This window comes from Vombatus ursinus, unplaced genomic scaffold, assembly GCF_900497805.2.
Source record: "Vombatus ursinus unplaced genomic scaffold, bare-nosed wombat genome assembly UNPS02014791.1, whole genome shotgun sequence".
Taxonomy (NCBI): domain Eukaryota; kingdom Metazoa; phylum Chordata; class Mammalia; order Diprotodontia; family Vombatidae; genus Vombatus; species Vombatus ursinus.
This window is the reverse complement of record NW_020954569.1, coordinates 31,640,544-31,662,848: the sequence shown is the minus strand read 5'-3', so window position 1 is coordinate 31,662,848 and position 22,305 is coordinate 31,640,544. Positions and strand designations below refer to the sequence as shown.

At 34.4% G+C, this 22,305-nt stretch overlaps 1 protein-coding gene across 1 annotated transcript in view; it reads right to left on the bottom strand.

The window, feature by feature from the left end:
- CTNND2 (catenin delta 2) overlaps positions 1 to 22,305 on the bottom strand; it is a 912,708-nt gene that overhangs the window by 406,363 nt on the left and 484,040 nt on the right. Inside the window, exon 8 of the mRNA XM_027869022.1 lies at positions 18,201 to 18,453. Coding sequence (XP_027724823.1) covers positions 18,201 to 18,453 — 253 coding nt within the window. The remainder of the gene's footprint in view (positions 1 to 18,200; positions 18,454 to 22,305) is intronic.

Sequence of the window (22,305 nt, the reverse complement as noted above, 5' to 3'; positions counted from 1 at the left end):
GATAGTACATTTCAGAGTTCACACTTAAACTCAGTTCTCCCTGGCTCTGAGGTCAGATTTCTATCCAGTAGACCAAGCTGCCTCTCATTTGAAATAGCATTTTTAAAAAACTATATCCTTCCTTGAACTTCAGATTCTTTCTCCTTTATGACCAATTTTACCCTTTCCAGTATAATTATCATTTTTTTTACAAGCCAAATTATAGTTGAATAGTTTTGCCTTCTGGGTCAGCTATTAACATTGCATCTTCTGTAAACAGTAGAACAATCCCTCTTCTGTTGTATTTGCTCTAAGCTAAAAGGATCTTTTTATCTTTAGTATTTTTTATAAACTTCAGCTCATTAGTAAGTCTTTGAGACACTATTCTAACAGGTTAGTGAAACATACTTGTATTTTACTTTGTTATATACCTCTCCTATTTTTTTGGGGTACATGCCATTTAAAAATCTCAGCTTATTAGGGGCTTTTCTGCATGTCCACATGAATGTTTTTTATGTCTTCCCCTTCTTTTGTCCTTAATAACATTCACATAGAGTCAAAATTTCCTTTCTCTGACTCCTCTTTGCTAAACTTCCTTTTAATGTTTCAGACCATGTAGCTCAAACCCTTTCTTTTACTCTGAGCATCCTAGAAAGATATAAATAAAATTAGTCCCCATTGCTCCCAAGATTAGATATGAAACACAAGAATAAACAAAAGAAAATTCTGAAACATTTTCATATGGAGAACAGTTTGTTTTAAGTAATCTTTTCTATCACATTTAGGTCACATGTCATAACACAAAGATGACTATGCAAAACTTTCACAAAACCCAGGTCATCTTAGCAAATTCTCCAGTTCATGGGGTTTTCTACGACTTCAGATTTTATCACTTAAAACTATGTCAAAGAAAACCCTGACAAAACATGTTTTAGGAAATAGCTGAATACCCTCTCTGTTGGAGAGAGAAACATTACCTAAAATACCTTTTCTATCACTTGGAAATGTGATCAAAACCCAGCAAGGCTGTATGAGATCAATGAAAGCTTCACTTTTCTCTTTTTCTTTTCACAGTATGTAGTTACATGCAAGAATTTCACATTAACGATTGCACAGAAATAATAAAGAGGCACACAATATGACAAGAACCTAAGGAAAGGAAAAGAAAGAAGGGGACTACCACCTGGTATGTGGATACCCCCAAAGAAGCCATACTCTTCAATAGTCCAGTGTCATTGTAACAATGTTATGGTATATTAACTAACATAGTTTCTCACCCAAGGAGTTCAGGGGCACTTCAGGTTACCTCCAAGGGATAGTTTTGGCTGACATCAGAGGATGTAATGTCCATGCCTTCTGGGCCAGAGGGCAACTTGCCACTGTTTTAACAGAGCTTCTTTGAAGATAGAGAGAAGAACAGAGCAAGAAAGAATCCAGGCTGTCCAGTGTTTTAAAAGGGTGCCAAATCCCTCTGCTCACCGGGAAAGAAGTCAAACATGAAGAATATTTGGTGTATATTTGGAGTCACCAACTAAGGGAAGCTGTTGGTTTTATTGTTGAGAAGAGTTTTCTTAGTTTTCTTTATGAAATGGGTATTGACTTCCCAGAAAATTCAAAAGCCAAGTTTACTTTTTCAGCTTTCAACATAATGCATTATCCTCTTTCAAAAGAGGAAAAGCCCTTTAACAAAAATCAGAGCCTGTAACCCAAGAACTAACATTTAAAAAATGCTTACTGGTATTTAACAAGGGCTGGATTTTCTTTTTTTTTAAACTTCTGAGAAACTGGTTCAAAGTTCAACCTTAATGGAAATCTTCAGACGTTTTGTTGTCCTTTTCAGGCTTAATGAAAGATTCAGAGCTTTGACCCAATAAAAATCAGATTATTAAGTAATCCTACTTGTTAAAAGGAGTTTCATGGTTTTTTTGTAACCCTCTGTCAAAATATCTCACAACTAGGAGATCAAAATATATAACCCTGACATTTCATTAAGGCAATTTTTTTTGGTTAAGTAACTCTTGCATATACATAAAATAGTTCTAAAAATCAATGAAACTTTGTCCTATTCTTACATTTCTCTTTTCTTGTTAAACAGTATCTGGGCATTTATAAGCTTCACCTACTAAGAGTAGTGAAATGTATGTTAGAATTACAATAGAAGATTTTATCATTTCAGTTTTACCATATTTCACTTACAATAATAGAGAATAACTGATATCCACATTCCCTAATAACAATGATGTAACACGTAACCTAATATGTATTATCTCATTTAAGCTTTCAAAACAACCCTTGATAGCATTTATTTTTCTATTTCTTCTAATACCTAGCCAAGTGATATTGTTAATTATTCAATAGATGTTTGAATGAATAAATAATAAAAATCAGTTTTCTATATTGTTTTATAGTTTACTAGATTTTTAAAATAAATACCATGTGTGGTGAATAATTCATCCATTTTTCAGAATGAGATTGCAAGATGGTCCTCAAGTCAAGTTGCAGACAGAATTTTTTTTGGGGGGGGTTAGGCAATGGGGTTAAGTGACTTGCCCAGGGTCACACAGCTAGTAAGTGTTATATGCCTGAAGCCGAATTTGAAGTCAGGTCCTCCTGAATCCAGGACTGGTGCTCTATCCACTGCGCCATCTAGCTGCCCCACAGACAGAATTTGAAGGCATGTTATAGGACTCCAAATCTATTGGTTTTCTCAGAATCATGTGAAGTGGGTGGGTATAAGATACCTATGAGGAATCCAAGGCTCAGAAAAGATAAATGATTGTGTGCTAAAAAAGAGAACTTAAATCTTCTATAAACACTTTAATGTGTAATAACTTCTCTGGTAATCAATTTCCTAATTTGAAAAAAAATGAGAAAAAAGTTAACTAGGCTTTATTAAACATCTACTATGTGACAGGCACTGTTAAGTACTTTGGCAAATAGTATTCCACCTAATCCTTAAGGCAACCCCATGAAATACATTATTATATTGTCTATTATATTTTTACAGTTGAGGAAACTGAGGCAGACAGAGAGGTTAAGTGACTTGCCTAGGGACACATAGCTAGTAAGTGTCTGTGACTAGATTCAAACTTAGGTCTTCATCATTCCAGGTCTAGTTCTCTATCCACTGTGCCACCTCACTGGCTGGACTAAATGATCTTTAGGCTTTGAATGGCATCATATGATTTTATTACCTTCCCAAAGTCCCACAGCTGGTAAAGAATAGAGCTCGAAACTGGGTCTTCTGATCTCACTCTGCCATGCTTGCCTTCTTATACATAAAACTCAAACAGTTTATGTCTTAAACAAGAAAATCTATGATCTCCGGTAATATAGTCATAATGCCATGAAGAGTGTAGTGCCATCAAGGAACACTTTTGCAACATCACAAAATCATTAATGAAACAAAGTCAGAGTTTTAGCTCATGGTCCTGAGGCCAACTGGAAGTGGTATGTGGGGGAAATTCTTGACTCTAGAGTATGTTCTGGGATGTTTGCAAAAAAAAAAAAAAAAGAAAAAGAAAAGAGTACAACATCTAGGTTTTGATTATTCCTTTTGTCTTTAATTAATGAAAAGCACAATGAAATAAAAATGTTATGAGGTACTCTCAGTGGATGAAAAGGGATAGATATGTGTCTTTTGAAAAATTCAACACACATTGGATACACTATTTTGTCACTGATTAGGTAAAGTACCTAGGAAGCACTGTGAAGTAAAAATTGAGGTAAATTGAGGTTGAGACTAAATCTATTGATAGAAATTATTTTGGGCAAAGAAAACAAATTCTGGTTAAAGTCTCTGTGAGCATAACGAAGTAATTGCTTTAATTACAAATGTACCCCTCTCCTCTAAAGCATTACAAGAAGTTTTTTTAAAGTTAAACAAAAACAACCTGATGAGGACTAGGAAAAAAAAGGCAAAAAACCCCCTACACAAACTAAAACCCAAATTCTTTTGACTCATGAGAAGCCTTGGCAATGATGAACTGTAGAAACTTCTAACTTGTCATGTCTACTGGGATATACCAAAAGTAAAGCCAACACTTAAGGAATCAGTGAAGACATGGGCAGGAGGCAATTGCATTTTTATTCAACAGAGATTTTGCCCTGAACTTCTGGTGACTCTATAGATTTGTATTCCCTACTCTCAAACCTGTTTGGTTTCACACCAAACTACCGCCATAGTGGGTATCTTCTCCATCATAACCCTTGAAAGGCGAGAGCAATCAGAATTATGTAATTATACAAAGACTGGAAAAGCAGGAGAGGAGAAAACCCCAAGCAACCCCAAATGATTAGATATAAAAGTATATGAAACATAAAGTTACATCAAAAAGTTATATATCTTGGCATATGGGCTTATAGAATAGTTATCAAGTCAACACTATATAGTAATGATGACACTATATCACTGTGATGACAAATGAATCTTCTTGGCCTCATCTCTAATACTAATGACACATATAGGTATAGCATGGAAATACTTTATGGGAAAACTTGTGCTTTCTATAATATCTAAAGGAGATTTGGAGTAGGGAAATTTGTTGTGACTCAATTATAGAAGGAAAATGTGATCTTTTATTTATACTCTATAGTGCGTTCTACCTGTATTAAAGTTCTGTTCTCACAAATCATTACAGCAAGGTGATTCCAAGTTCTCAGAAACCATCAGTATAGTAGAGGGAAATAATCCCTGACTTTAGTTAGAGGAACTAGATTCAAATGCTCCCTCAGATATTTACCTGTGTGACCTCAGACAAGTAATTTAATCTACCTATGTGAGCCTCAGCTTCCTCATCTATAGAATAAGTGAGTGTGATTCCTTTCAGCTCTCTGTCATCTAATAGTATGTCCTAATGGGTTGCAAAAGTTTACTGTATGGCCCCAGTAAGGGACAATCTGTCATATAAGGACCAGAGTAGAAAAATTTGGTGAATCTCACCACTATGACAAAGTTATTGATTTTTTTCAAAGATAGTAATTCTCAAAGGTCATTTTTAACATTGTATAAGGTTATAATCAATCTCGATGGAGGGAGCAATGCAATGCAAAAATACAAATACAGGAAATATTAAACTATGTTGTGTTATTAGTTGAAACAGAAACAGATTCATAAATACTTCTTTCTGACTTCAAGTAATTTCTGGACCCACTAGAAGTTTTAGTTAATTTTTTTTTTAAATTTCAATTACTACTATTTATCAGAGTTCTAAACAACAACAACAACAAATTTAGTGTATAAAGGTTTTAAAATTGTTATACATGAGGGTATCTAATTTGATCATGCCACTGTCCCATTTGGAGAAAGCCAAAGCCTAGCTGGCAGCCTCCCTCCCCCCAGTTATGCATCCTATCACTACTTAGAGAGTTTTATTAACAAAAATTTCTGTGCATGGACATGTTACTAATGAGTTGCACTTGAATGACTTAATCAGTTCCAAGTATCTTAAACCACTTAAGGTGAACTTCTTTGTGTCCTTGAATAACTGGTAACATGTATTGCCTTCTCTAGTCTCCCAATTTATTTTAACAGTCATTTCCCCCAGAGTATCCAAATGGTTTGAACATTTACAGCAGTTGGTGCACTTCCTTAACATTCCAGCTGCTGAACATCAGGATGCCTGTATTCATTTTGCCAGTTACAAAATCAAATTAACACCCTAGCATGGATCCAATCACGTTGTCAGCAACAGACTTCATTTGTATATTTTTCTATTATGTACACTATTGCGTATGTTCTGTGATTCTGAGAGGCTTTACTTTGTTCCCTTGCAGGCTATGGAAAGGAATATGCTTGATAAAATGTACAGAAAAGTCAGAAATCTACCATATCTTATCAAAATATATTTATAGCATATAAACTTGTAGGGATCTATATCTTGATTTTGTACATTTTCCAACTGAAGAGAAAAAAAAATCTGCCTTTTAAACTGTCAATGAAAATAATGCTGTTATTGTTTGGTCATTTAAAAAATCTAAACTATTGTTTTTTTCATAATTTTTTGGAGAGTCAGCAGGGTTCAGGGATATATTTAGAATAGATTTAACACCTAAATCTTGATACTTTCACTTGTGGCCATAGGTATTACTTAACCTTTCTGAGTTTCAGTTTCCTAATCTGTAAAATGGGAATAATATTACCTATAGCAGCAGTTTGTTGAAGTTCAAATTAGTTAATGCACTTAAAGAGATTAGTGAACTTTAAAGCTCTATTTTTATAGAGTGAGCTATTTTCGTTAGTATTGTTATTATAATAAAAATATAATTTATGCTATAATTATATATAATAGATAATATAGTGATTATATGAATATTATGTAACTATGATTATATTATGAACTATAACATAGTATATATAATCACAATAATAAATATATGATTTATATAAATGATAAATATAAATAATTACATAGTATTTATATAAATGACAAACTGTATTTGGTAAAAGACAATAGGACCATAGATTATTTCACCTGTAAATGATTTTCAAGAATAGAAGCTCTTAAACGTTTTTGTGCCATGTACCCTTCCAGTAGTCTGGTGAAGCCTATGGATTCCTTCTCAGAATAATGTTTTTAATTTTTTGGGGGGGAGGCAATTGGTGTTAATTAAAAAATACTTGCCCAAAGTCACACAGCTAGTGAATGTTATGTGTCTGGGGCCAAATTTGAACTCAGGTTCTCCTGATTCCAGGGCTGATGCTCTATCCACTGCACCACCTAGCTGCCCCAATAATGTTTTTAATTGCATAAAAATTCATAGGATTACAAAGGAAAACTATTATATTGAAATATAGTTATTAAAATATCTTCAAAACAAGTTTATGTATTCTATGTTAAAAGTCACTGCTGTAAATTATTTCATAGTCCAACACGCTTTTCTTTCTGACCAATGAGAAAATGTAGTTTTGGGGACATGATGTGACTAACCCAAGGACACTTAATAAGAAACAGAACCACGATTTAAATTGAGGTCTTCTGAATCCAAAGCCAGTACTCTTTCTATTACATCACAAAGAAATCTCCATAACTGTGGAGACTTCTAAATTTAGAGTAGAAAATATAGTTTGTAGATCATGCATGAAATATAAGTTTAGGAGAATGGAACACCTGTGATAAGATGAATTAATGTGAATATGCTAAAAGTATAGATCTAAAGATTTCGCATCGGTAGAGAGTACAAACATTTGCAACTGGTTGCTATGCTAATTTGCATATATGTGCATGTATTAAACATGTATGCACATAAAGAAACTATTGCATGTTGCATATTTTGCTTTATAGCACCATCTTAAGGTCTCATTTATATCAAAGCTCTAAGAGGTGACATAATCAAACTTAATAGAAGCTTCCTTATTCTCTTTGAGGGAAACATGACAACTGATGCAAATCCAGTATTCTCAGCCAATTTACACATAAACATTATAAGAAACATACATAGGCATTAACATAGTGAGTGTGTGCATGCTGATTAACAGATACATGCATTGGAGCCATTTTCAAAATATTGCAAGTATCTCCTGTCTCTTTCAAATTGACTTATGATAAAGTGTCAATGTGTTAATGTGGCAATAATCTTCCAAACAAAGCATAACAAATATATTGTAGGAACCCTGCAGAACCATTTTAGTTATCTGTAAGAGTCCATGTTTTTAGATTTGCTGCTCTAATCTCATAAGCACTTTTGCTACAGTGTGCATGTTAATTGCCACTTAATGAGTTCTCTCCCAATATTAAAAAAGGGGGCTTGTTTTGAAAGTAGGATACTTCTTTGTAGAGAGAAGAGACAGAAAACAGGGGTTCTGAGGAAGGACTCATGGTGGAAGTGGGAAGCTTTTCTGTCTGCTTGTTCCTTTGTGCTGCAATGAAAGGCTTCTGATTTAGAAGCTCTGAAGGCACTAAATTACTGCCTTCATCCTCGGTGTGGTGGGAGATTAACCCCAGCAGAGGCAATGAAATGGAACTTTGACTTTGAAGGCAGAAAGCACAGCAGGAATGCCTCAGGACATTAAGGTTGAATTATGCAGTAGCTGGCACAATCAGTTTCTCTGTTGACTTATACCTAGGCAGTTAAGAAAAAGGTATCAGATAGTTTTCATTTAATGTTGATTTGATTTTAAAGTCAAATGATTGCAAATCAGGTTATCTCATAGTATCTCTCCTCAAGAAGTTCTGTATAATAGCAAAAAACAATAAAAAGTGGAGAACCAGGTGTGGTGGCAAAGGCTTGAAAGGTTTGAAAGACTTGTAATCTCTGATGCTAGGGAGGTTGAAGCAGGTGGATCTCTCTTAGTTCTAAGCACCAGTGGCATAAACCCATAGTGTGTTTGCAATAAGTCAAGCATTACTATGACAAGCCTCTCTACCTTCCCCACTCCAGCCCCCTAAAAGGGCCATCAGATTTCCTAAGGACATCAAAGCAAGCCAAATCAAAATTGGAACAGATGGAAGCTCCTGTGCCCATCAGAACAGGACAGCTCATGAATAGCAACTGCACTTCCAACCTGGTCAAGATAAGGAGATACAGTCTTTGTTGTTGTTGTTGTTGTTGTTGTTGTTGTTGTTGTTTTGACACAGTCTTAAAAAAAAAGGAGAGGGGGGGAAAAGTATTTCTCAAAGTAGGGCCATGGACTGTTCCATCATCTCTTCCTGACTACTATCCACCCCACATGACTGATACAACAGTTGCCTGTCTCCACTTCTTGTGTCCGAGTTCTCTGTTGTGGCTGTTTTCCTGTTAGACAAAATTTTATTCAGGCAAAGAACATGTGTTATACCTTGCCTTCTCACTGCCTAACATGATGTGCTGCATGCAGTGATACTTAATGTTTGTTGAATTGAATTGAATTTGACCTTTTCTTTCTTCGCCATGAAATAATAGAAATAAGTTCCTAGAGTTGCTTGGAATTGTTTGGATATTATTGGAAAGAGGCTGGAGAAATCTCAGTTAAATAATGTACTTTGAAAATTTGATAATAGGCTATTCCATTAATATATGAATCATATACCTATAAATTATAAGCCAGGATGATAGTCTTATAATTTAAAGAAATTATTAAAATTTTAGAAAATATCACCATTAATCTATAAATAACACTTGTGAAGATCCAAAATTTCAGAACCAATCTTGATTCATAGTATAATCAAATTTGAGATGTGACCAACTAGTCTAAATTATACACTGAAGGAATCCCTGCTATAATATACATACCAAGAGCTCACCATGATTACCATCATCATCATCATCATCATCATCATCATCATCATCATAACAATAACAATAGCTAGCATTAATATAGCACATCAAAGTTTATAAAATGCTTTACACTTATTATTTCACTTGATCCTCACACTCCTGTGAGGTAAGCACAATTATTATCCCTATTTTACAGATGGGGAAACTGAGGAAAAAGTTAAGTGACTTAGCTATGGTCACAAAGATAACAAGTGTCTGAGGTTAATTTGAACTCAGGTTGAGCTCTCTACATAGCCACCTATCATTGAGCTTCTGTTCCCAAAAAGAGGGAACCCACTATTTCTTTAGGCATTCCATTTCACTTCAGGAAAGCTCTAATTGTTAGGAAATTTTCTTGACTTCAAACCTAAATTTGATTCCTTTCAGTATCTACCCATCCTGATTCTGACCTCCAAGGCCAAATTTTTGTTCACTTGTTTTCAGTTGTGTCCTTCTCTTTGTGACCCCATTTGGGGCTTTCTTTTTTTGCTTTTTTGTTTAGGCAGTTGGGGTTAAGTGACTTGCCCAGGGTCACACAGCTAGTAAGTGTCAAGTGTTTGGTCTGAGGCTGGATTTGAACTCAGGTCCTCCTGACTTCAGGGCTGGTGCTCTATCCACTGTACCACCTAGCTGCCCCTATTTGGGGTTTTCTGCAGTGGTTTGACATTTCTTTCTCCAGCTCATTTTACAGATGAAGGAACTGAGGCAAATGAGAAAATTGAGGCAAATAGGGTGAAGTGAGATGCCCAGGGTCACACAGCTAATATGTGACTGAGGCCAGATTTGAACTCATGAAGATAATCTTCCTGACTCCAGGCCCAGCACTTTAACCACTGTACCAACTAGGGGCCAAATGCAACAAGTCTAAGAAAAAGTTTTCCCCCATGATAGCCATTCAGATATTTGAAAACAGCTACCCAAGCCTTCTTTTCTCCAAAGAAACATTCCCCTTTCTTTCAATCAGTCCTCATATTCCACAAACTCAAAAGCTCTTCCCCAGCCTGTTTACTTGCTCTTCTCTGCTGTAGAGAATCACCAGCTTCTCAATGTCAGTCTAAATCCTGCTTCTGGACTATAATGGCTATTTGACCATGAGAGTTAAGTCATTTAAGTTCCCAGTGTCCTGAATAATTCTATTACTATAAGTTGTAGATCAGTTACTGATCAACATTGGTAAAGGGGCTTTCCTCACCTGGAAGTTCCCTATAGCTGTGAAATCGCAAGTCAGTTATTTACATTACATGCTCCCAAAATGAATAAAAGATTTCCTTGACAAAAAAGTAAAGGCTTCCTCAGGAATTCTGTCTTAGGCAATGTTTAAAGGTATTTAGTTACTGTACTACCTCAAGGAATTTGGAACTAAATTGATTTTAATGGAACTTTTAGGGTCCTAGTTTCACAAACAATAGCCTTGAAATGACCAGGGAAAAGAAACTTCCTCAAAAAGACCCTGGAAAAGAATACAAGAATTTTTACCTAGTCTAGACTCCAAATGCTATCTTTATTCTATGCCAAACCATTTAGAACAGGAAGGATTACTGAATGAGATAATGTATATAAAACATTTTGCAAATGCGCAATGTGTCAGCTGTTATGGTTATTATTATCATGAAGTTTAAAAAATATTCTCCTATAGAATCTTTTGACAGGCAATTTGGCTGTCTCTTCATGGTTTCAACTGCCTGGAATGAGGTGCCCCCTCCCAGGATAAGCTCCTACTTCTAAACTCACCACCAAGCAGCTCACTGAAGCCTTGATTGACTGCCTTCCTCAGACTCCTCCTCTCCTCTTTGGTTGGAGGTTTGGAGGATGGCCAGAATGCCTTCCTTTGCAGAGGGCATAAACTACACTCTCAGATCATTCCACTTTGCATTTGCTGCCCTTCTTGGTTTCAGTCCATGGAACAACATATTCCCACACGGAATATCCCTTGTTGTCCTATTTCTATCCACCCCCCTCACTTTCCTGCCTCCTTTTGTGTGTCTCCTACTTTAGATTGATGAGGGCAGGTAGTGTATTTCTTTTTATTAATTATATTCCCAGTGCTGAGCACAGTATCTGATACTTTGTAGATACTTAATAAATGTTTATTGGATTGTTGAGGGCTTGAAATCAGAAAGACTTGTGTTCAAATTCTGCTTCTAACAGGATAACTACAAATTTTGTAACTGTGTAACTATGGACAAGTAGACTAATTTGTTTGAAACTCAGTTTCCTCAATTATCAGTTGGGGCTTAATGACAGCACCTATCTCAAAGGGTATTGAGAGGATCAGATAATATATGTAAAGCATATGTGAACTTAGTCATATAAATGTCAGCATTATTTTGAAAAAGCTAAACTATCAAGTCACACCTTGTACTAAGCTTCATCTTCAGAATATAAATATCTTGAGTTCCCTGATTTGTCAGGTTAACAGAAGATCATGAGCAATGTAATTTGATTTAATAATGCACATTCATTATTGTAAAAATGCTCATTTTTGTTCAATTAATGAATTCCAATGTCTGTGAGGCATTCACAGAAAATAGAATGAAATTTTAACTAGTAACAAACTGGCCGTCAAACACCACCAGATTCTATGCTACAGCAAGTGTTTAAATGCTCACTAGTCCTCATTAATCAAATGCTGAAAATTAAGAGAAGGAAATGTAGACAACTTACAACAAGAAAACTAACAATGTAATTGCTCTTTCTGGTATGAACAAATTGAACAACCAAGGTTAAGATGCTTACAAGTATTAAAATGAAATTATACAACACAAGAATGTTCTTCCCCCTTTATCCCAATGATTTTATTTGTTTTGGTGAATAGATACATAAAGTGCTTCAAGAATGAAATACTTATGTACTAGGAAGATAAAAAGAAATTAAGTTCTTTTGGATATAGTGGAATAAATTATTGAGTTTTTAAAAAACAAAATGAAAGGCTAGGAGAAAAGAAGACTGAATAAAGAACTAGCACAAGCATAATAGTAAGACAGAAATGAAAGGTGCCTTCACTTTATTTTTATAAGTGAACACAAAGAAGTCCAGAAAAGTGAAAGGACAAGACCAAGGGAACAGCTAATTAGTTTCGAAGACAGGAATAAAACCTAACGAAAGTAGGGACAAGTCTTCTCATATTCAGTTCAGGACTTTTCCCACTATTCCATGTGGTTGCTCAGCACCATTACAGCTACTTGGAAAATGTCTATATGTTAATGCATATTAAAGTAGGGGTAAGAATAGGAAAATAACCTATGCTAAGAAATGCATATCTCAAGATTCCATAGCATCCTTGTAGCAACTGATTTTTTTAAATGCGCTTCTCTAATTTTCATATGTAAATATTGTTTTCATAACATAGCAACTGAGATTTTTTTAAAGCTGAAAAAACATAGTTTTCTAAAATATAGCTGATAATAACAATATAAAAGACAACGTTGGGGTGAGCGAATGCACAAGAGGGAAATTTGAAGAATGAGGATACTCAGTGCTGACTTCTCTACAAAGTATTCTGTGGCTTACATTATACTGGCGAGTTTGATTTCTGTTATACTGTCAGTTATTTCTGCAGGGAAACAATTGATTAATGAATCATGCTTAACCTACAGCTCTTGGAAATCATATTACTAATAAAGGATCTGGTTCAGAGAGTAAGATGGGCAAGAAGTGTGGAAAACTCAAAACAACCCAGTCTGCTAGAATTAACACTGGATAACTTGGAATTAGCATTCCAAATGATTTTTTTTGTTCATTTTAATTAGTAGAAATCCTTTAGACAGTAAACTACTGTGATGCATTTAAATAGTTGTTTTCATCAAATTATGATAATTAAATAGCTCACATTTATATGGAGCTTTAAGTTTTGCAAGGTGCTTTAACAGAACTTTTTTTTTTCCACTTTATCCTCACAAGTGGCTTGTGAAAAGATTAATGATGGAAAGTACTATCCATATCCAGAGCAAGAACTATGGTGTCTGAATGCAAATCAAAGCATAATATTTTTTCTTTTTTTTGTTTTTTTTTGTTTTTTCTTTCTCATGGTTTTTCCCTTTTACTCTGTCTGATTCTTCTTTTACAACATGACTAATGTGGAAATATGTTTAATATGATTGTTCATGTACAGCCTATATCAGATTGCATGCCATCTTGGGGAGGGAAGAGGGGAAAGAGGGGGACAATTTAGAACTCAAAATCTTCTAAAAATGAATGTTGAAAACTAAAAATTAGTTAATTAAAAAACAAGTAGCTTGTGAGATAAGTGCAATTGGTGCTCATTTTCACAGTTGAGGAAACCAAGGGTAAGACAGGCTAAATGCCTTGCTTTGGGTCATATAGCTAGTAGGTAGCTGAGACAAGATTCAAACCCAGGTCTTCCTAGCTCCAAGTTTATCGCATTATCTACCAAGCCAATCTGCTTCTCTCAAATAATTATTTACTCATTATATGCTCTGTGCCTAGCACAGTGCTAAGAACTATCAGCAACCTAGTTTCACTCCTTACTTGAAACATGAATAGTCACTACTCAAATGGATCTGTGTTCTCATCAGTTGGTAAGTTCCCTCTAAAGAAAAAGCCTGAATTCCATCTTTCCCCGTCTATCCTGGATGACTCTGCTTCATATTTTCCTACAAGTCCTCCATGGGGTTCCACCTATTGTTAAGGTATCACTGGAGCACTCTGGGTGTCCATTTGTCATGCTTCATTCTTGCTATATGACAGGCTTGTTGTCTTTTTTCTGTCATACAATTCTTCAGTGACACCCTTTACACCTATTCATCAAAATTCCTGGTCGGTTCCATGTTTCAGCCTGCTCACAACCAACACACAGCTTTCCATGAGCCTTAGTGATGCTCATCTTTATTTCTTCAAAATTAAACTCCTTGTGAAACACTTTTAGTTAAAGTAGTAGCATTCAGTGCTGAATGAAGGTCAATCAACCTCTAAGGTAAATAACAGTCTGAAATGATGCCAGTGGGAATAGATTTAGGAATGTACCTTCTGCATACAATGGGGGTGAACCTGAACTACTTTTTCATGGCTACTGTATTCTGTGGCCAAGTTGGCAGAGTGAAAGTGAAGTTTGTTACTTCACATTCAATAGCCATTATAATTTTGGGTGGTGAAAAAGATCTCTCCTATGGAGGTAGTTCATCACAACACAGCAAGATCTTCTGTACACAAACACATAGTGAGATGAAGGGATTTAAAGAATATTCCCAAGGGAAAATAAATGTGGGATGAGTTACCTAGACAGCCCAAGGAATTTATTAGGAACTTCAGATTCTTCAGAGATTTTCCCTCCTGAGACTAACTACCTGGAACACTTAGAAAATTATTTCTTTGAATTCTCCAAAGGTAAGCAAAGTCAATTTAATGGATAAATTCTCAGGCATACAACTGACCTCTAAGGGAAAATTCTAGGCAAAAAACTGATTTTGCTTTTTTGCCTGTCAATTTGTCTCAAATAAAGTAACATAAAAGCCACTTTAAAATGAGGTCCCTCTGAGATTATCAATGAGTCATTTAAGAAGCACTTATTAAGTAATTATTAAATGTCAGGCAATATGCAAAAGTCTGGAGATACCAAAAAAAAAAAATGTCAAAAATAGTCCCTGCGCCCAAGAGCTCACATTCTACTTGGGGAGAGAATATGCAAATAAATATGCACTTATTATATATAGAGAAAGTTAATATGTAGAAGATAATCTCAGATGTTTTTAAAAAGTCTTCCCTTCATTATCTGTCACTTTTTTAGTAGTTAATTTTCTTAGCGTCTAACTCATATACAAAATACATGCTTATAATAAACTACAGAGTAAATTACAGGGTTTTCATTATTTCCTAGAAATTGGTGAGAGCCTTCTATAACATAAACTAAATCTAGAAGAGTTATATAAGAATGCCATTATATATGATATAATTCCTTACAATATTAATTAGAATAGATAGTCCTTCCAAGAGAACAAAATTACATACTGTATAATTTTTCTATGAAATGGTTATGATAAAATGCAGGTACTGATTCTGTCCACCCTGGTCAAATTTAAATTAAAAAAAATATTATGTACATATTTTCCTTTGTGCTAGATACTAGTTTCAACACACCAATTCTACTTCAAGGGAAACAAGCAAATCACAATTGCAGTAAGTGAAATAATTTTCCCTTGTTGACATTTGATAAATTACTTTTCAGAAGTGTGTATCAGGAATTAACAACATCCAAAAAAGAGGATTAACCAAAAAGGATTAAAAATAAGACAATTGCTATTACTGCAAAACTCATGCATGAAATTATTTAAAGGAACTTTGAAGTGACAACTTTTGTCTTTATGTAGGAAAAAAAAAGTAAAATCTACAGCACACTAGGATACCTCAGCCTTAAGAACCTCAGAATTTATTTCCAGTTCTTTCATTAAATCATACTCTTGCAGTAAAGATGTCATATCTTGACTTAAACACTCTCATATACAACTCACCCTACAAACACTCTAATATATGAATTAACTTTTATTTTTATTTGAAGCATTTGTTAAATACAGTGTAGAACAGTGTATAATACCCAGCTCTTTAGATGCTAACCTGAAATGGAAGGAACATAATTTTCTCCTAAATCACCTAGATTCAAAACCTTAGAATCATCTTTGACTCTCCTACTCTTGATTCAAGATACTCCATGGGTCTCCACTCCTAGTACTACAAAGCCTATAAGTTCCTCCTGATGTGTTTACCTTTAGCCAGAAAACACAAAAAGCAAAGGCATTTACCAAGATAGTATCCTAAGAACAATAGCTACAAAACATCAGCCCCATAAATATAGAGCACACTTTTATGCTGGCTGCCTTATGATTCTATTAGATATGGCGGAATGAATCAAATCAAAAGTAACATAGTATAATGACTTCTTCATACTTTAAGACCTTAATACTCTTTTTGTCTCTTTACATTTTAGTGTAAACTGAAGATCAAGCTGCTTTCCTGGTTGCTATTTAGTGTTCAACATCACCTTACCTCTGTTATTTATTCAAAACAAAAACTATTATCACGAATAATATAATAGCAATTATTAACCCAATACAAGGAATCCCGATTCTTCAATTTCTCAGTTACAAATATTGATTTATATTGGATGGACTCTTGGACAGAATTATATTCCATCAAGTGGACTTGAAGGACATCAATTGATCAATGGTCCCATGATCACCTCCCCCTCAACACCACCACTCTAAGCTTTTCAATATCCTAGTTATCCTTCTCCACTAGATACTCTCCATCTTACTAATGTCCACAAAGGGACAGTGACTTGAACCTCAGGTTACCCTAAAACATAGCATGTACAACTGAATATAACACTCCAAATGTGATCTGACAATACTGTAGAAATACATTTTTCAGAAATTTGGTTTCTTTTAAACAATATCTGATGTGAAATTTTTAAAAATCCATTCATTTAAGATGAAACATTTTTTCCTTTTTAAAAAATATGTAACAATCATTCTTTACACATTTTATTCTAAAATGATTATTGGCATCTCTAACTACTGTAGTCCATGATGTTTCTTGATAATTCTGATTCATTTTGCTTCTTTATCCTTTTCTGCCTACTATGAAATGACTATGACTTACAGAGAAAGTGATTCTCTGCACTGGTAGAGGTTGTTTCTTCAAGGGGACTTCCCTATATCAATGAAAGTCACAGTTCTGGTTCTGTCAATTTAACTATTTTTTTTTTGCAGGTAATCAAAATAAGACATTAAAAACAAGATTAAAGCATGTCTTTTACAAAAGATTTTTTTTATCTGTTAGTGCCAGAATTACAAAAGTATTTTTAACATAGCTGAGGGCTACGTGTATGGCAGCAAATACTGTAACTGAGAAATTGAAGGATCAGGACTCCTTGTATTGCATTAATAATTGCTCTTATATTATTCATGATAAATAGCATTTATTTGGATAAATAAGAGGCAATATTGAACACTCAATTTAATATGGTTTCTTCAAAGTGGGTATGAATGGTGCTCAAGTAGCTATCTCAAAGCATTCCATAAAATTACCTATCTTAACATTTGCATGCCATTGGATATGATTTCTTTCTGTGTGAAATATATGCAAAACCCACATCACAGTACATCTGCACTCTTAAGCTCTACCAGTTAAATTTCTTTGGGATGAATTTTAAGTATACTCTTATATACTCAAGCCACATGCCTTTCCATAAAGATACTGGAAATATGACATAACTGTAGTATTCACAGATGGAGACATATATTTATGGCAGCTCTATCTGCATAAATCAAGTGAATATGAATAAAATATTGTTTAACTATACAACAAAACAATTTCAACTTCAGAAGTGATTCTTTTAGCGATTCCTATTAGTGATTCCTATGCTACTATGGGGGAGGGTGGGGGTGGAGGAAAGAAGCACCTATTAACAATTTCTTTAATAAATATCTTTCATGATTTTTGCAAGCTCAGAAACAATTTAATCCTCAAAGTTTACTTTCTGATGGAAAGGTATGAAAGTAACTAGAATTTCCTTGGCTTTCACTGTGCTACTATAATTCATCAGGAATTTATAGCTTGATAGGAAACTCATTGAGGACCAAAGAGGCATCCACTTAAAAAAGGGGGAAGGGAGATATTACTAATCAATTAAAGTAAAAATCAAACACGTGACTCCAGGTCCTCAGATGCAACCAACCAGTATCTCCTCCCATTGCATTGAGCAGAGTTGTTCTATTTCTTATCAGTAGCTGAAAAGGAATGCATATTTAGAAATTCTGAGCATAAAATTAGTTTTTCTTTTAAGTTTTATTTAGAAGGACAGTAGATTCCGAAGACAAATTCTAAACACACTTGACTATAACCTAAACATAGAGCCATAGAACTCAAACTAAATCAATACTCTTAAGACACAAGTAAAAAGTAATAATATAGATAAAAGTCAGAAACCTTTTTTTTTGTTATCAAATGTAGGAAAAAATTAAGTTTTCACCCACCTGGGATCTTTCTGAATGCTATCAATGGAAGGTGACCTAGCCAAAGTCCCTTCGGGTGGTATGGCAGGCCCAGATTTGCTGTATGGTGACTCGACAGAAGGACAATACTGCAGCTGTCGGTAGGGGTCTGCGTAATTGGAGGCTGGGCCTGCAGCGTAACTGGCCCTCTGGAAGGTCGATGCTGCATTCTGTGTGCCGTGCTGACTGCCTGTGCGCTGTAAGGGTACGGAGTCGACACCAGGGGAAGATGGGGCTACGACAGGAAAGTAGGGACAAAGTAAAAAATTGAGGACCTGTTCACAGAAATGGTTAACCAGGTCTAGGCAGAGGAAAAAAATACACACATAAAAACAGGGGTTTGAAAAAAAATAAAAAAAAGAAACTGTCATAATTGAAATCAAGAAGTCCAATATTATCCAGCGCAATTTTAATTAATGAGCCATTAAGGAAATAAATATAGTAATTGACAGGGGGTAATCCTTCATCAATGGGTATTAAATATCCAACAGTTGGTAACTTAAGGAAAATGGAAAAAATATTTGCAGAACTAAAATACAATATAAATTGGTTTAATATCTTATTAAGAACCATGAACAATCATTATAAAGCTAGGTTATTAAGAAACAAGTATGGGGGAGGGGGAAGGGATATTCTCTTCTCCCATCTTCTTTTGAACAAGTTCTAGCGGTAAATTTAGTTGCCTGTGGAAAAAAATGTTAAGACATCACCTATTAAAAATTCTAATTTTCACACTTCAAAATAATTACAAATAGTTCAAGGAGTGTGAGTTTGTATTTTCAGAATTAATAGGATGACATACATTTTTTGACATGGCCAATGTGGGAATTTTGTTTTGCTGGCCTATGCATTTTTGAACACAAGGGTTGCATTTTTCATTTAAAAAATTGCTCAATTGGTGGGGAAGTAGGAGGCAGTCATAGTAAATGGAAAAATTAATTAAAAAAAAGAAATACCATACCATTAAAAGACAAATAAGATGATTTTACATATATCACACCCCACAGGGAATATAATTGGCTTCACTCTGCAACACAATTTCTATAAGATTTCTATTGCTTTTCCCCAACACAATTTGTTCCAGAATACCCTATTAATGCAGTTCATAGGGGTGGTGGAGGGAGGGCAATCATCCAAACAGGATCTTATGTAAATAAAATGATGAATTGACTATTTGTTTAAATCTTCTATTTAATGTTTTAGCATTTCCCTTTGTATTTTTAGATATTTTCCCAATGAACTGTAGTACTTCTTACCTATCTAAATTCATTGAAGGTATTCTGTGAAAGAATACCTTCTAAAATAAAGTTCCAATAAGTCAGGTCAATTTGAATATTTTTAAAATGAAGTCTGAATGGCATATCACATATCATTATTTTTATTCCATTTATAGGAAGAAAGTAACCCCTTTCATCTAAACCATGGCTGATAAATTCATGGACTGCCAAAGAATATCACAGTTTTTAGTATCATTAAGATAGACAACACATTTACTTTCTGGCTTACTAGATAACAATGTACTAAATTAAAGTCAGTGACAAGACAAGATCAATTATAGTGAGGTAGTTACATTGCAATGTTGTTAAACCCCCATTATAAATCATGCCAGACTTCCATGAAATGCTAAGTAGCGTCACCTGCGAAAGATGATTGGCCAAAGCTTGTTGTATTCTCCTTTGATTATTGGGAACATGCATCAAATTAAAACACAAATGAAACTGTGTCACAATGACAAAACCACAGTGCAAGAATTTAGGGATATTCAGTCAAGATGATATAAAGATGAAAAGAATAAAAACAAAACAGGCTCGAATCTTGGGAATGGATCTGCCAGTAAAGAGAAGCACAACTACTTCCTGACACATCTTTCGTATCAGCTCAAAAAGAAAAAAATGAATATTTCAGTGATAAAGCCAATGCTATAAAGCATGTTTGACAAGAAAAGCTGTCTCACAGTCTTTGGGGATAGAATTCAATTAAGTAAACAAGCATTATTTTACATTTTTCTATTTCAAAGTAATTTGTTTGGACCAATAAAAAGATTGGTAGTATGGACTGTTATTAATTCCTATATGACTTTAGGAATTTGTATTACCTCTATGATATTATTTTCTGATATATCATGTAGTTAGTATATATTGATACATTGTAATAATAATGAGTATTACAATATTCAGGAGAGTACAAATAATAAGAAAGTTTACAATAATAGGAGAGTTTAAAGTTAAATTTGTTAGGATCAAGAGAAAAGGCAGCTCAGTTAAAAATAATGCATAAAGTTGACAATGGTTCAATTTTTAAGGAAAGCAAGATAAGTTAAATAGCAAATCAAGGGCAAAATAGTAATGTAGCATTGTTTGTCAGACATGCTTAACTTTTAGGAAAACTTTTATACCAACATTCAAGAGGTTAATTATTACTATTATGAAATATTTTTTTCCTTTACAAAGATGAATCTACATAATACATAGAACATTTTATGGTTTGCAAAATATTTTCCTCGCAACAACCCTGTGAGGTAGGTAGTGTAATTATGATTATTCCCATTTTAGAGATGAGAAAAATGAAGCCCTGACAAGTTCTATGAGTTGCCCATGAGAATTTTCATTGTTAACTGATTAATCAGGATTTGAACTCTGGTCTCCATACTCCAAGTATGGTGCTATAGCTGCTAGAAGCCATGCTGCTTTTATGATGAAAGTTTCTTTAAATAGGAACTTCCATTAGTTTGTTACTAGATTATTTGACTTAGATATACCTTCCCTTAATTAATAGATTGTAGAACAGATTGCAAACTATAAGTAGGCTGATACTGATTTATCCTTACTTGTAGCCTCCACAAAATGGTCACAGGGCCTTGCAAATAGGTATGTTTCTCTCAAGAGCACATTCAGATATGTGACATTAATGTTGAATATATGGACATATCTATTGAATGAGGAGAGGTATACTTGCATTGCTATGATCACATAAAATGAATAATTCTTTATTAATGGCTGTGATTCTATTTGGCTGGGTTCTTTTATTTAATTTCTGTTCCAGACCTATGCAATTTCATAGGTAGATGAATTCCTGGTGTGGATACTTTCTCCACCAATTCAGATCAGCAAATTGTCTGTAACTGAAAGTCTTACAGAGAGGCTATTATGGTCAAGTGACTTCCCCATCATTACATATCTTGTATGTGCCTAAAGTAGGATTTGAAGGCAGGTCTTCTGGACTCCATGCTGCCTGTCATTTGGTTAGCTGGCATGACTGAAATGTGTTTACTTATATAATTCTGGAAGTGTAAATTGTTCAAAGTGGAAAGGCAGTGAAGCTAGGTCTTAGAAAATGAAGGTCTATGTATTTGTGTACACGCCAAGGAATACCCCAGGAGATAGAACATACACAATTTGCTTGGTATTTGGAGATATTATTAAATTCTGGTCCTTGTAGTAGTGCTAAATTGCATTTGTGATATTGGCAAGGAACACTCTGTATTTCTTAATGCTGCTATATTTGTTAGCTAGCCATCTGCTAGAAAATCAAAACAACTTACAAACTATCATATGTGTTCTCAGACTGTCTCTGATTTATTCCATATATAACTTGTCTACAGTCATCTCCCCCATTAGACTGTGAGCAGTTTGAGAAGAAGGGCTTTTGTTTTGTTTTTTGGGTTTTTTTGCCTTCTTTTGTATCAGCAAGACTTATTGCTGCCCTTGATACTCCAGTGCTTAATAAACGATATTTGACTTGTCTTGTTCTTAGCATGGAACAAATTCCTGGTTTAAAAGAGGGTAAATAAAGGACAACTCCTCTTGATTAGATACTTGAAAATAACAAAGAACTGGCAACATAGAATTCTAAGGCAAAAGGATGAACAAAACAAATGAAAACAAGCAAATTAGAAGGATTTCAACACTTGTGCAATTAAATGAAAATACTTTGGAAAAGGAGGCATAAGTTAAAGAATGTTATGAAATAGTATAAACAATATTAGATGAACCCTTTTCTGTACAAAAAGAAGGGCAGGAAAAACCTCATTATCTAAACAAAGTACATAAGAAACTGAAACACTAGTAGATAACACACACACACACAC